This window comes from Nuphar pumila, chromosome 3 (genome assembly GCF_984573655.1).
Source record: "Nuphar pumila chromosome 3, dmNupPumi1.hap1.1, whole genome shotgun sequence".
Taxonomy (NCBI): Eukaryota; Viridiplantae; Streptophyta; class Magnoliopsida; order Nymphaeales; family Nymphaeaceae; genus Nuphar; species Nuphar pumila.
This window is the reverse complement of record NC_143251.1, coordinates 132,469,323-132,482,300: the sequence shown is the minus strand read 5'-3', so window position 1 is coordinate 132,482,300 and position 12,978 is coordinate 132,469,323. Positions and strand designations below refer to the sequence as shown.

At 39.3% G+C, this 12,978-nt stretch overlaps 1 protein-coding gene across 2 annotated transcripts; it reads right to left on the bottom strand.

Moving 5' to 3' along the window:
* Positions 1-418: 418 nt before the first annotated feature.
* Positions 419-6,904, bottom strand: LOC149843884 (uncharacterized). 2 transcript variants are annotated; one of them, XM_090000134.1, is made up of 5 exons: positions 6,400-6,903; positions 2,439-2,554; positions 1,980-2,351; positions 1,150-1,840; positions 419-791 (listed from the first exon to the last, which is right to left on the bottom strand). In XM_090000134.1, exons 1-5 carry the CDS (start codon positions 6,629-6,631, stop codon positions 730-732), a joined length of 1,473 nt encoding a protein of 490 aa, XP_089856260.1. In that variant the 5' UTR covers positions 6,632-6,903; the 3' UTR covers positions 419-729. The 2 variants fall into 2 exon arrangements, with proteins under 2 accessions (XP_089856260.1, XP_089856261.1); XM_090000135.1 differs by lacking the exon at positions 419-791 and adding an exon at positions 974-1,069 and having other exon boundaries at positions 6,400-6,904.
* Between the last annotated feature and the right edge of the window lie 6,074 nt (positions 6,905-12,978).

Below are 12,978 nucleotides of genomic sequence, written 5' to 3'. Positions count from 1 at the left end.
CCTTACAAGACAAACCGGTGTTGCTTGAAAAAAAAAATGTTGCTTCTCTCAATCACTCGGTCTGAAAACAAATAGAAGTCGGTGACATCAACTCTTAGCTTTTATCAAATGGAAACCACGTTCACCACCATCCTCCTATTTAATCAATGGGAAGAAAAGGGTTGATCACTAACATGTTAATTAGATAAAGATAGTGGCATGAAACGCTCGACATGATGCGTTCTATCATGCCCTGTTATTTATAAGTTGCTTCTCAAAAGGGCAAAGAGAATGAAAAAGGGACATACCCCTAGAGGATAAACCAACTCAGCGGGATTCTTCCTCCAAATGACCTGCAAATGAATTATTCTCGATGTGTGTGCGTGTGTGGGGATCAAGGAGAGAATACGACCTAAGAGAAATAATAAAAGGGCACAAGTGAGAAAAATCTCAGGGCAAAACTTTCTTTTTCCCTGGAGGAAAATGATAGGGGTCTGTAGCAGCAATATGTAATAAAGGGCCTGCCACCTCTGGCTTCGACCTATAACATATTTGCTCGCAACACCACAATTACATTTACGTATATACACACACAAAAGAAAAATCGACCTCAATTGAGACACCCTTTGTGCCAATCTCTCTCAAAGAAACTCTGATGAATCTTTCTGTATTCAGCGGGGAATCCAAAGCCACTTTGTGACCTTGTAAGTTTTCTGGCAAGCAGGGAAAGGAAATTACAGATTTCGGACGTCACAGGTGCATCAACAATGCTCCAAGCACAAGAGTCCACGAAATTGTTAACGTGGCGGATGCTGCACCAACAGTGAATTCCAGTGTCAACGATCATCAGAATCAAAAGAACATTAGACTTTAAGACAAAGTGACAGTGCCGTTCCATGAGAAAAAAATAAGGCTATAAAAATGCAGCAATCTAACTTGGAACCTGGTCAAGAAAATCACAGGTTCAAGTGAAATGCTGAAAAGACTGGGCTACCAACTCACCCAAATCAAGTGCAACTCATAAATGGATAACACATTTGAAGCCGAAATGAGATACATGATTGCTACAGTTGGATCGAGTACAAAAATCCTACAAATTTCACAAGTTCAAAATAAACATCTACACTAGCATGCTCTGTAGAAAAGGAATGAAGCTGTAGGAATACATACATGGAGTTGGTGATGGCAATGGGGAAGGTGAGTTTGATGGCAATATCTGCTGGGCATCTTCTGGAGTAGCTACAGGTGCAGAACCCTCAGTGCTCTTGCTTGGATCCGTTGCAGTCTTACTGGGAGGTTGAACATAAGCAAAATAAACAGCTTGAAGAGGCGATCCTTCAGGCAAGTTGAACAAGGGGACAGGAGGATCCCCATGCTGCAGCTTCGGAGAAAAGGGAGAAATTCTAGGGGCAACATGGGCAATTCTTTTATGGCCCAAAGCAGACCCAGGATGTTGGCAATTAGATGGAGGCCATGCATGGTGGGATTGGTGCTGAACAAAATTTGCCACAGGATGAGGAGGAGGTGCAGAAACAGTGTCTACATGAGAACCATGGTGATGGTGGTGGTGGTGGTGGTGGTGGTGGTGGTGATGGTGAGGTGCTGGAACAGGACTTGGTGATGGAGTACCACCATCAAGTGAATGTTGCAAATAGGATGATAATTGAATCTGCTTTACTTTACCAAAGACTGTGTGATTAAGGCCAAGGTTTCTTGCTGGAGAATTTGTTATCGTCTGAGCCAACTGCCTCAACCTCGGTGGAGGAAGTTGAATTCCAACTTCAGCAAAAATTGATGCCTGAACAATAACTGGGGGAGACAATGTGGAACCATTTAGATTTGTCAATCTCACGTACAGAGCCTGCATTTTAGTAGTCAATGTAGTATCATCAGCACAAAATGAATTCGAGAAAAGAAGAGAACATGATGACCATTAGCTAAAGGATTGACACAGGAATCAATTTGATCAAAGGATTGGTAGGTGATGGAATGAGCAAAACCTCATGCTGTCTGAGATGCAGCCCTGACTTCAGCTGGTTCTTCAAAGCATCAAAATTCTCTTGGATTTGGTATATGGAATTGTTCAAGGTGAAGTTGAAAGGGAACTGAACCTTCTGCAGAAGAAACACATTTTGTGGTGGGGCAATAGTTATACCTCCAGGGAATTTCAGCACCTGAAAGAAAGATGGGACCCCAAATATACTTGGTGTCAGGTGCAGATTTGATTGCTGTGTGAGCAAGGTTACCAAGGAGGCCCTCAGTACGCTCAAGCCAGCAGAAGAAATGTTTGAGTCTTGGGCAAACGGGAGGACACCAAACACGACATTTGTCCAGTTTGATTGAGAATCAGAATTCAGTGATACAATAACCACCTGTTTATATTACCATGTTAGGTCATCACAAGCAGGAAATAATCAAACTAATAAGTCACAGATGAACATACATAAAAAGTAATCAACCTTGGTATTGGGAACTCCAATTTCTTCCAGGATATCATATTCAAGCTTCACGATAGTAGATTTTGCACTCAGCAGTGACACAGGCTTTTGAAGTTTAAAACTTCCTTCTATTTGGTCTGCAGACAAACTTCTCTCAGCCTAAAATCTTTGAAGATTGTTGATGGAAGAATGAAAAAGAACCTCATAAACTTAAAAAGCAATTATAAGCTTCAACAGGAAGCAAACTTTTCTATTAAGTTCTTTCCAATCAACAGGATACAGACCATCAATCAGCATCTTGAAAGTAATATGCAGTAAACAAAAATGCTCAAAAAACATTGAATTAGGACACAATTAGTGCTGCACAATGAGCCGAGCTAGTTTGAGCTCTGCTCAGGCTCGACTCGTTTAAACCCAACTCGGACTCGTCCAAGTAAATAACCGAGCCGAGCTTGATCAGCCATTTGAGTTCTATTGAGCTCGATTAGCCCGATCAAGCTTGACTAATAGAGTCATATAGTGGCTAGTTCTAAGATATGTAGAGTTTTTGTTGAATAATAAGCACAAAATGAGGTTTCACTCAAGTGGGTAGGGTGTTAGTTGTTTATGTATGAGGTCTAGGGTTCAAATCCTGCCCTCTATGCAGTTCCATTTTTTTTTTTTAAATAAATCAATTTGGCTCAAGCTTAGCCAAGCTAGGCTCGAGCTCGAACCTGAGTCGAGTTTGTAGACAACGCATTCAAGCTCGACTCGAACGGGCTGAGCTTTTTGAGCCGAAGCTTGGCTCGAGCCTGGCTTGTGTGCACCCCTAGGCACAATTAAACTGCTATAATCCAGGACACTTATCCTTCTCATTTGTATATAACTGCCGCTTTGCTATGAAATTTGCCTACTCTCAATTATAAGAACACATCCAGAAAGAGATGGATCAACGTCCTCTTTATACAGACCATGGTTGGCCTCCTTCTCTTGGTCATGAAAACAAGCACCTATCCCAACCAAGGTTGTAAGTATCGTATCGTAACCCGTATTGGTCGGACCCAAAGTAAGATACATGTAGTTTCGTAAAAAATCATAAAATTTACTAAAAAAATCTTTAAAAATTTAATAAAATCTAAAAAACAAAAAAAATTATATAATACAAGAACATAATTTATTTATGCAATAAGATTAACTAAACATAGATATGTTCTTAAATATTAAACAACCATGCATTTTGTTGTGCAGCTGCCACACATCTAATCACCACAAATACAATTGGTTAAGACAAAATAATGATACATTCCAAAGCCAAAAAGTTTTTATAACTCATTGCAAAAGTTAAAGTTATATTTTTTAGTCACAAAATGTCATGCTAAGGGGAAAGACATAAATCTAGAGTTAAGAAAAATATAATAAAAGTAATCTTTAGTATTAAACTTCAACTCAATGATTTTTTTTGTTTATTGCATCGTTCAATGGCTTGAGATGATGATGGATCATTTTCATCTTTTGAATCAGGGACCACTTCTGATCATTTCTCTCTCGCAAATGTTGCATGTATTCGTGCCTTTCTTTTATCATCTTCTATACGACTAGCAAGAAGCTTAATATGAATATCAGTAGGAATGCGATGCGTACATAATTTCACAGTGGAGTTTTTATGTTTACAACATGACATTTAAATCTATATAATCTTTTATGCATTACAAAACCACAATAGTTATACTTCACTATTCATTTCAAACACATCTTTGAGTCAACTGGTGTACAATATTTCAATGCAGGATCCTTTAAGAGGCATCCTTCAAGACCTCTACCCTACATCGACCTCCTAGAGCACGAATTGCTAAATCTAATCACTCCAAAGATGTAAAACAATGATTAATAGTACACTTACAGATAAATTTTGAGTTCTAAGGGCACAAAAAATGTGATTAAAGGTAAAAAAACTAAAAGTAAAGTAACATCTTATGAAAGCATAAAAAAAAAGGAGTTTACCTTCTTTCAACTTGAATCATACACAAATGAAACAAAGAACGAGAATTTTTTACCTTATCTCACTTCCTTGAGTGAAAATACACTCTTACATAAGCAAACCGCAAAAGTCATCTTCCTTGTGCACAGATCGGCGCCCAAATCACGCTCACAACTCCTAGGGTTTGTGAATACCCCTCTAATCGCCTCTACACAAATGAGGGAATCGGCCCTCAAGAAGTATTTAAAACTAAAAAAGGAAAAATCATGATTCGGCCGTTTTTAAAGTACATCGAAAGTGTATCGCACGATACAATATGATACATGTCTATATCGTACGATACGATACAGGCTCGTATCATATGATACATACGATACATATATGATACACTATCTTATCGCTTTTCTAAAATGTACAGATATGAACAACCTTGGTCCCAACTTCAACAAAACAACCACCACCTATGCACACTGACCTATGCCACATGGATACTCTTATCCTATAGATTAATTAAGTCAACATAATAGATATAGAATATATTCCTGAAAAGAATATAACAGCAGATTGTCAGGGAATTTCATAATAACAAGCTATTGATCTCTCTCATCACCTTAAATGTCTCAAAAAATAATATATCTAGAATCCCACTAACTTATGATCCCAACAATGCAGCAGATACCACACTACCTATGTTCCTCAGCCTCGGATAAGACATGCACTGAGAATTAATGATGCCCACCCAAAAAAGAAAAAGGAATTCATGAATATCTCCGGGCAAAATAGACATAGCTTCTAAACACCAAAATCAGAAGTTTAGATCACTGACAAAATCAACAGCTTTTTCTTGTTCCCCATTTTCTTGATAGCCAAGCTGTGTGATGGCCCCAGGTGCTATTTGAACACCAAGCCCCTCGGTCTAAGAGGGCATGGGTACGCACCTGACTCAAGCATGAGCAGCCATCACCAAGAATATCAGAGTAAGAATGGGGAAGATTTAAAGCATCATTCGCCAGAGTTAATCAACGTACAATCTAAAGGCTAGCAACCATTATGAAGCCCAAAGTAATAGTTGGTCCAAACTTTTTTGCCTTCAAGATGCAATGCATCTCGGTGACACTCGATAATCTATCCTGTTGTTTAAGCTTCATTTCACAGTGTATTCTTTGGAACTAAGAGTATCCGGCACACTTTCTCAGGATCAAACTCTATCTGATCAAACGATGCCAAAAATGCAAAACCCACGTGACAAGCATAAAAAACATAAAGAAATTCTACATAGGTTATCCGAATGATAGCACAAGAGTAAAACCCAGTACATCCACAAGGGAGAAAATTTAGAAAAGAAAAAAAAAGATAACGCATTACAAGACCATAATCACGCACCTACGCAGCTAAGAATGAAAGCCATTGACGAATAGTGAAGAAGTAACAAAATCGTTATTTTCGCATCAATAAGTCATAAATCCCGCAATAAAAACAAAGAGGAAAACAAAAATTTAAAATAAAACGAAATAATGGAAAAATCAGAAGCTTCCAAACAGGAACACTTTCACATTCCACAAGCTAAAAATTCCCAGAGAAGAAACCCGAAATTTAAGGCAGTCACTGAATGTTGACACCCAGTTATAACACATTTCACTACTGAAACACAGAGACCTTGCAAGCAATAGAAGAACAGAACATATAATCCTATCAAACACATGAAAATAAAAGAAATTCGCTCAGTTTCCCTGTTGAAAGACCGAATCTCTCGGAACAGCAAGCAAGAGGTACTAGAAAAAATACAATCAAACAAAATTCTAAAATCCAACACAATCTTCAATGCAGGCGACACCAGATCCTAGTTCCTCCTCAACAAACCCAAGAGTCGATTTCTCCCCCCTCGACCACACAGATCTCATTCGGATCCCCTCCAAATCTCCAAAAAAACCTTCAAAACCCCAACCCTGCCCCAATGCAGCCATCGAGAAACCATCAAGACCCGCCAAAACCAGGAACTCAAGAAACAAAAACAGCGAATTTTACCTCCAGATCGCCACAGCTCCAGATCGGTCCGGTCGGCGTAGCGGACGAACGGCGGCAGCCAGAAGACGGAAGAGACGAAGACGGCGAGGCTGAAGACGACGATGGAGACGCACTTGAGGCCGATAGCCCGGCGGATCGCAGCGAATCTACGGCCGGGACCGTCCCATGGGTTGGCGGAGCCCCGATCGACGGCTGACGACGCGGCAACCGCTTCTTCCTCGGCCTTCCCCATTGCTACGCATTGCCCGCTCCTCTTACAGCGCCTGTAAGAACACCACCGCTACTACTACTACAACAACAACAACTAGCGGGGCTGCGTCCCTCCATTGCGGTGGCCCGAGGGTTGTTGCTGGCGGCGATGAAGGAGAGACGCGCGAGAGGCTGAGCAGAGGGTTGATCGCTGGTCCATTCTCATCCAAAGGCTTGTGAATTAGGGCAAGGAGGAGGAGTAGGAGGGCGTCTTCTTCTTCTTCTGAGCGCTGCTGCATCGACCGCTGCGTCGTCTTCAGATCCAAGCACACTCTCCTTTTAAATAAGGGATCTCACTGTGTGCGTGCGATGTACTGTGCACTCGTTTTTTTTTTTTACTTAAAAAAATCAATAATTTAGAGTAATCCTCCTAACTTAGCTGTTAATTATAGAAAGTACCTTAAGATTTGGGAATTGCACTTAGCTGCTTACTTTTATAGTTCATGTTTTAAAAACACGCTTGATTCTTAAAACTTATCCTCAGGCATTGCCTTATCGGCAAATCGTGATTAATCGGCAAAAAATCGTTCAAGCACTTAATTTGGATTCCTTACTAAATCGTGATTAACCATAAAAAAATTGTGATTAATCACGGACGACCGCCACACGAAAACCAACGTTATCAAAATTGATCTGGATCATCCGATCTAGATTGAATTGGGCCTCTAATTGAAGAAACGTAGGGGCAGATTTGGGTGTTTTTCAGAAATCAACTGATTTTTTTTTATTGAGTAGCCAGAATTGGACTGAATCGGGCTGATTCTAGCTTGAATCGATTCATTTACATGGTTAAAAAACATATTTACATAAAACAAAATTATATGAAAAACTAAATATTTGAAATGATTCAATTTCAATTCAATCTGATTTTATTGTTTTTAGGAGAAACCGATTCACTCAGTGAACTGATTTTAATAGAGTTTGTCGAACAAAGTAACTAAGATTAGCATCATTGTTAATTTGTTAACAGAATGCATAAGATGATATGAGTTGTATAAGAAAGGGAGGAAATGTGATTTTATACTTCATGCGTGTATTTGACATTTGGCGAGATATCATGGCGGTTTAGTCAGATAACTCAAAGACTGAGTGGCTATTTGTAAATAGATGCTACATTGGAGGATCAATAATATAAAAACTAAAATTTGGTATAAACAAAGCCTAAATAGCCACTGGACTTTGCCTAGATTGGCGTGACTGTTTTTTTTGGGGGGACGAATTTTGGAATGAATGATTCAGGGACGAGAACGGATCGAAAGTGGATCAGCCCTAATAGACCTGATATTGTGTCCGTTTGAAAAAATTGGGTCCTAAGAGGGGTCTGGTTAGGATCCAGTACCACTGAAATATATGATACACATTGCCTCTTATGTGGAATAGGTAAATGGTGCAGGTAATGGGCTGATGCTAACTCGGGTTGCAGGTCCAATCCATTTCAACCATGCATTGGTAAGTGTAGTTTTGTCTTTTGACAAGCACAGATAGAATAAATTTATTCTGCAGAACTGAATCATAGGACTTGTGCTTAATTAATTGAAGGATTTGATTTGAAATTTGATAAAATTATGGCAAAAAAAAAGAATTTTACAGATAGGCACCTAACTTATTAAAAAAATTAATTTGAACCCTACTTATTGCAGCTTTTCACATAGGCACCTATGTTTTCAACAACTGCTTAAATGACTCTTATGCCGCTTTTCTTGCTAAAATTACTTATTTGGTCTTAACTGTGTGACGAATGATCAAATCACTTAAGCCCCATGTGGCAGAAGGATTCGAACCTGGGCCATCAGCTTGGCACAGGACCCCGCTTACCACATGAAATACCACCTCGGTAGTAAAACACTCACTTAATAAAAACCCCCTAGATAGGGAAGAAGATCAGGTCATGCTGAACAAGAGCATTTTTGCTCATGCCGACATCGTGGCCGTCTGTTTGCATTTTGGATGAATGCCACGTGGATGGCCGTGATGTCGGCATAGCAAAAACGCTCATGTTCAGCATGACCTGATCTGCTTCCCCTAGATAGTAGTGAATCTCAGGTTACACCATCAAGCAATGGAAAACCCTCTCTTCGCGAACCACACATTGGCTGGCCTTTGGTTGGTAAAACTCTTAAGGTCTCCTGCTCAGCGAAGAGTACACTCAGCTTTGACCTTGGGATGTCACCCTTCAATTTTGAACTTTTGACATCTTGTCAACTTGCTAACATTGACAAGTCACCTTACCAGATGACCGGAGCCCTAATGGGCCAAGCCACTGATATGAGATTAAGAAAAAACTGACCTTAACAGAGCTGTGGTTAGGTCTCTTTTGCAAGTTTTTTAATTACCGCTAAGGGACCTATGGGGTCAAGCCGTTAAGGCATACATCTTTTTTGTTATATTTAGGCTCTATTCTGTGGGGCCAGCTTTGGAGCATAGATAATCTCGAATCCCATGATCCAGATCCGAGATACCATATAGCAAGAAGGTATGGGAACCAATAAATCCCCATCTCTATCCAACCACAGCTCCCAAAGAGAGCCTTAATTGAATAGTAACTGGCAAAGTTAATCAAATCAAGTCAATTAAATGATGTTAATAGCTTCTGATTTTCGCACCGATGAAATAATGTCATGGTACAGAAGACCCACTGTCACAAAGACACGCTCTCGAAACGGCATGGATTCGACTTGCATGTCTAATTTTTTTCTTTGAAAAATAGGACACAAGGATACAGTTTTTTTTAATCTATAAAAAACTATTTTTTGGTATTTTAATAATCAAAAATATTTTTTATTGAAATAATACTTAAAACTATTAAAAATATTAAAATACTGACTGCACATGTCAGTGTCTAAGCGTGTCGGCTCGTGTCATGAGGGACACTACCAAAATGGCGTGTCCCTATGACATAGAAGACGGGCGATTTGACAAATCACCTGATCTGTTCTTTGGAGAAACCTGTATCATCAAACTGGTTTCTCATCAAACTCGGGTCAGACGCACGGCAGCACGTCAAAAAAAAAGAAGATGAAATTTGGGTATTTTGCGCAGTTTCAAAACCGCCGCTAAAAGTTTCAGGCACGTTAAAAAAAACAGAACCACGGATTGCGCACGATCAGCGGCGCACAAGTGTCGGACACTTTAGCTGTTTGACGATACAGGTTTCTCCTGTTATTTGATGCAACTAGATGTAATGTTTGATAAATTTAATAGTGGTCAACACTCAGTAAGCTTTCTTGAAAAAATAAGCCTTATAAGGGTCCTATGGTGCCAAGTCTGAGCATATAAATAGGAATTTAATTAATATTTTTGTTTTCTATCAATCGATGAGGTTTTCTTTCGAGTTCCTTTTTGGTTTTAAGACAGTAATAGTCTTGCTTCAAGCTTCTCCTATTATGTCATCTTTATGCATATGAGACGATCCAGCTAAGGTCCAAGTCAACAATCATATCAAAAACCATCCAAACATAAGCCCACCATCGAGTCAAGCACTACGAAAACTAGGCCAGCGTATGGGTCCAGTAGGTCCAAGCATTGGACCATAAGATTTTCAAGAAATTAAACCGGTGTTAAGTTCTAACATAACCGGTTTCATCGACCAAACCGGTTCGAGTTCGAGTCTAATGCTTGTTAAGTAATTGGCAATTAGGCAAGTCAAAAGAAAAAGTATTGCAAGTGTGGATGATTTTTATCAAGACAAGCAATTCCCTTTGGACAAAGCTCAAAATGAGAACACAAATGTTATCCTGACTTTCGCACTCCTAAAACAAGTTCTTTGAGAAGCGAGCTTTCGGTAACTCTGGTCGTTACACATTAGGTCCTGATAGTTATGTGTGCAAGAAGTTTTGAAAGAACATCTTAAAAACTCTAGGCCTTTTTATTAATTCTAAATGCAACCCTATCAAAGGGAGCTCTGATTGTCTGGTAGGAGCAGCTAGGGCACGCCTTTTTGTGTTAGGACGTTGCAGTTTCAAAACCCAACGATATAGTTGTATAACTGGTAGGGTTCTGCCAAATCCCAAAACAAAAAAGTCTAAATGCAACCCTACTTTGTAAAACTGGCAGCATCAGATGATGGAAAATTGATTCTTGGGTATCATTTTACAGGTACTCATACGAGGAAAATTCAAAAAGGTTAAAAAAAAAGACAAAGAACAAAAAGCCTTTCTCTAAACCTAAATTGTATTTTTTTTTTATTATTATTATAGAGGATCCAACATAGTAATGCTATACTCGACAAAAAAAACTATCCTCCAACTTTGATATGGATATTCCATCTATCAATGAGAGAGCAGATCCAAGTGATCTGCCGAATCACTTTTAGAAAAGTGATTTGACATCCTCACCGTCTACAATGTACACAAGGGCATAAGATGAAGCAATGGATGGTGAAGATGTTAAATCACTTTCTTAAAACGACTTGACAGATCACTTGATCTGCTCTTGATTATAACGTTTGGTGGTTGTGTGTGGTTGGCCTATATTGTCCACGTTTGGTGACCATGCACCATATTATCGTGCTTGTCAAAAAAGCCCATATGTTCATAATGTGCTGCTCGATCCAGCACCATGACATGTAACATCAATCCAATCTATATATGTTGAAACTTCAAGGAACACCCTTCAATTTTTTTCCCTTTTTTATTTTATTTTATTTTATTTTATTTTATTTTATGACGAACCCTCACCAAGAACCAGGTCACTTAAAGGGCACGGCGCGCTCCTGTGAGGCAAACCCAGGGCGAGGTCACCGACATCCAAGCCCTTACGGAGCCCACTAGTATGTTTGTCAACTCTAATGCTTAGGCTAAACTCTTGAATTCTACTGCTTGGCAGAGGCGGAAAAAGTTCACTAACTCGAACACATTTTCCGCCACTTTCAAACATGCACTCACTGATAATCCCTTTGAATGTGAAACCTATAACCAATAATAGCAGGTCAGACATGGTTTAGATCTGGGCATTACTAAATCCAAAAATCCAACCTATTCCGATCTTGTCTATTTGGATTCGGAGTCGGATGGGAAAAGGTAATTCGGCCGGATCTGATTAGTCAGATATTTTTTTTACATGTAGTCAGGTTAGATTATCCGTGGATACGGGGAACAAAGCTGCATACTCAATTCAACTTTGATTATTAATACCGAATCGACTAATTAGTTTTAGATTCGGCCGGATAACCGATCCAAACCCGATCTATTGACATCTCCATTGTTAGACATGGACTCTAATCTATCAAGGCCCTTTTAATGGATCTCTCTTCAAAGTTATTGTGGGTATAAAATGAGTTCATGTTGTCACTAGTAAAATGTGGGTACCGCTTTCATTATCAACAGTCACATGCCATCTCCCTTCCTATTGAAATGCAGCTGCTCAAACCTCTCGTGAATTCTTTCAAAAAAATCAAAATGTGAGGCAGGCAGGTTTTCCAAAGTTAGGGTAGTGATTTACTTATAGCCTATAAATGTTAGTACTTTAGGCACACATATCGGATGAAAAAAAAAAGGATCCGATGCTGTGCACAGGGGTTTCATTGGGTCGGATTTGACCTGGACCCGAGTACCAAATCCTATAGGGTCAGGGTTTGGTGATAAATAAGAATGACAGATTACAATGTGGGTCGAACCCGAAAGGTCTGATTAATATATGGAGGCAAGTATGGTTTGTGAAATTTCATACCAAACCTGGGCTCGACCCAAGTTCTCTGTAATTTTTTACTGTAAAAAAAGATAAAAAGTTATTATTTTACTAGGTATGGTCCGGTTTTGGATCATGTAATCCTTATATGATTCGGGTATGGTTTCTCTTATACTGGGTCTGACTTAGGTCCAGACCTGGTACTAGTCTCAATCAGGTCTGGGTCTGCTTCCACCAGGGTCCGAAAAATAGATGACCTGTTGACACATGTCCAACATATGATTGCAGCCGTTTAACCAAATGCATCCAAACAGTCCACATCTGTTCACATTTTTCACCCGTTGGTCCTAGGTTCAACTCCCATCAGGTGTGGGGGTGCCTTTAACGGACACGCTCCCCTCGTAAGGGCTTGGGTGCCCGTGACTCCACCCAAGGTTTACATGCCCATTAAGTGACCTGTTTTTCTACGAGGATTTCTCATCATAAAAAAAGGTTCTCATTAAAAAAAAGATAGTGGACACAAGGTTTTTAATTTTTATTCAATAAAAATTAATTTTAATATTTGGTATTTCGAATATTTTTATTGAAATACAATTAAAAATGATAAATTAAATTAACATATTAAAAATAATAACCATTTAAATTTATGTTTGCTCGTGCGTCCATCGCATGCTCGATGAACGCTCACCGTAAGTTTGTTTTGGT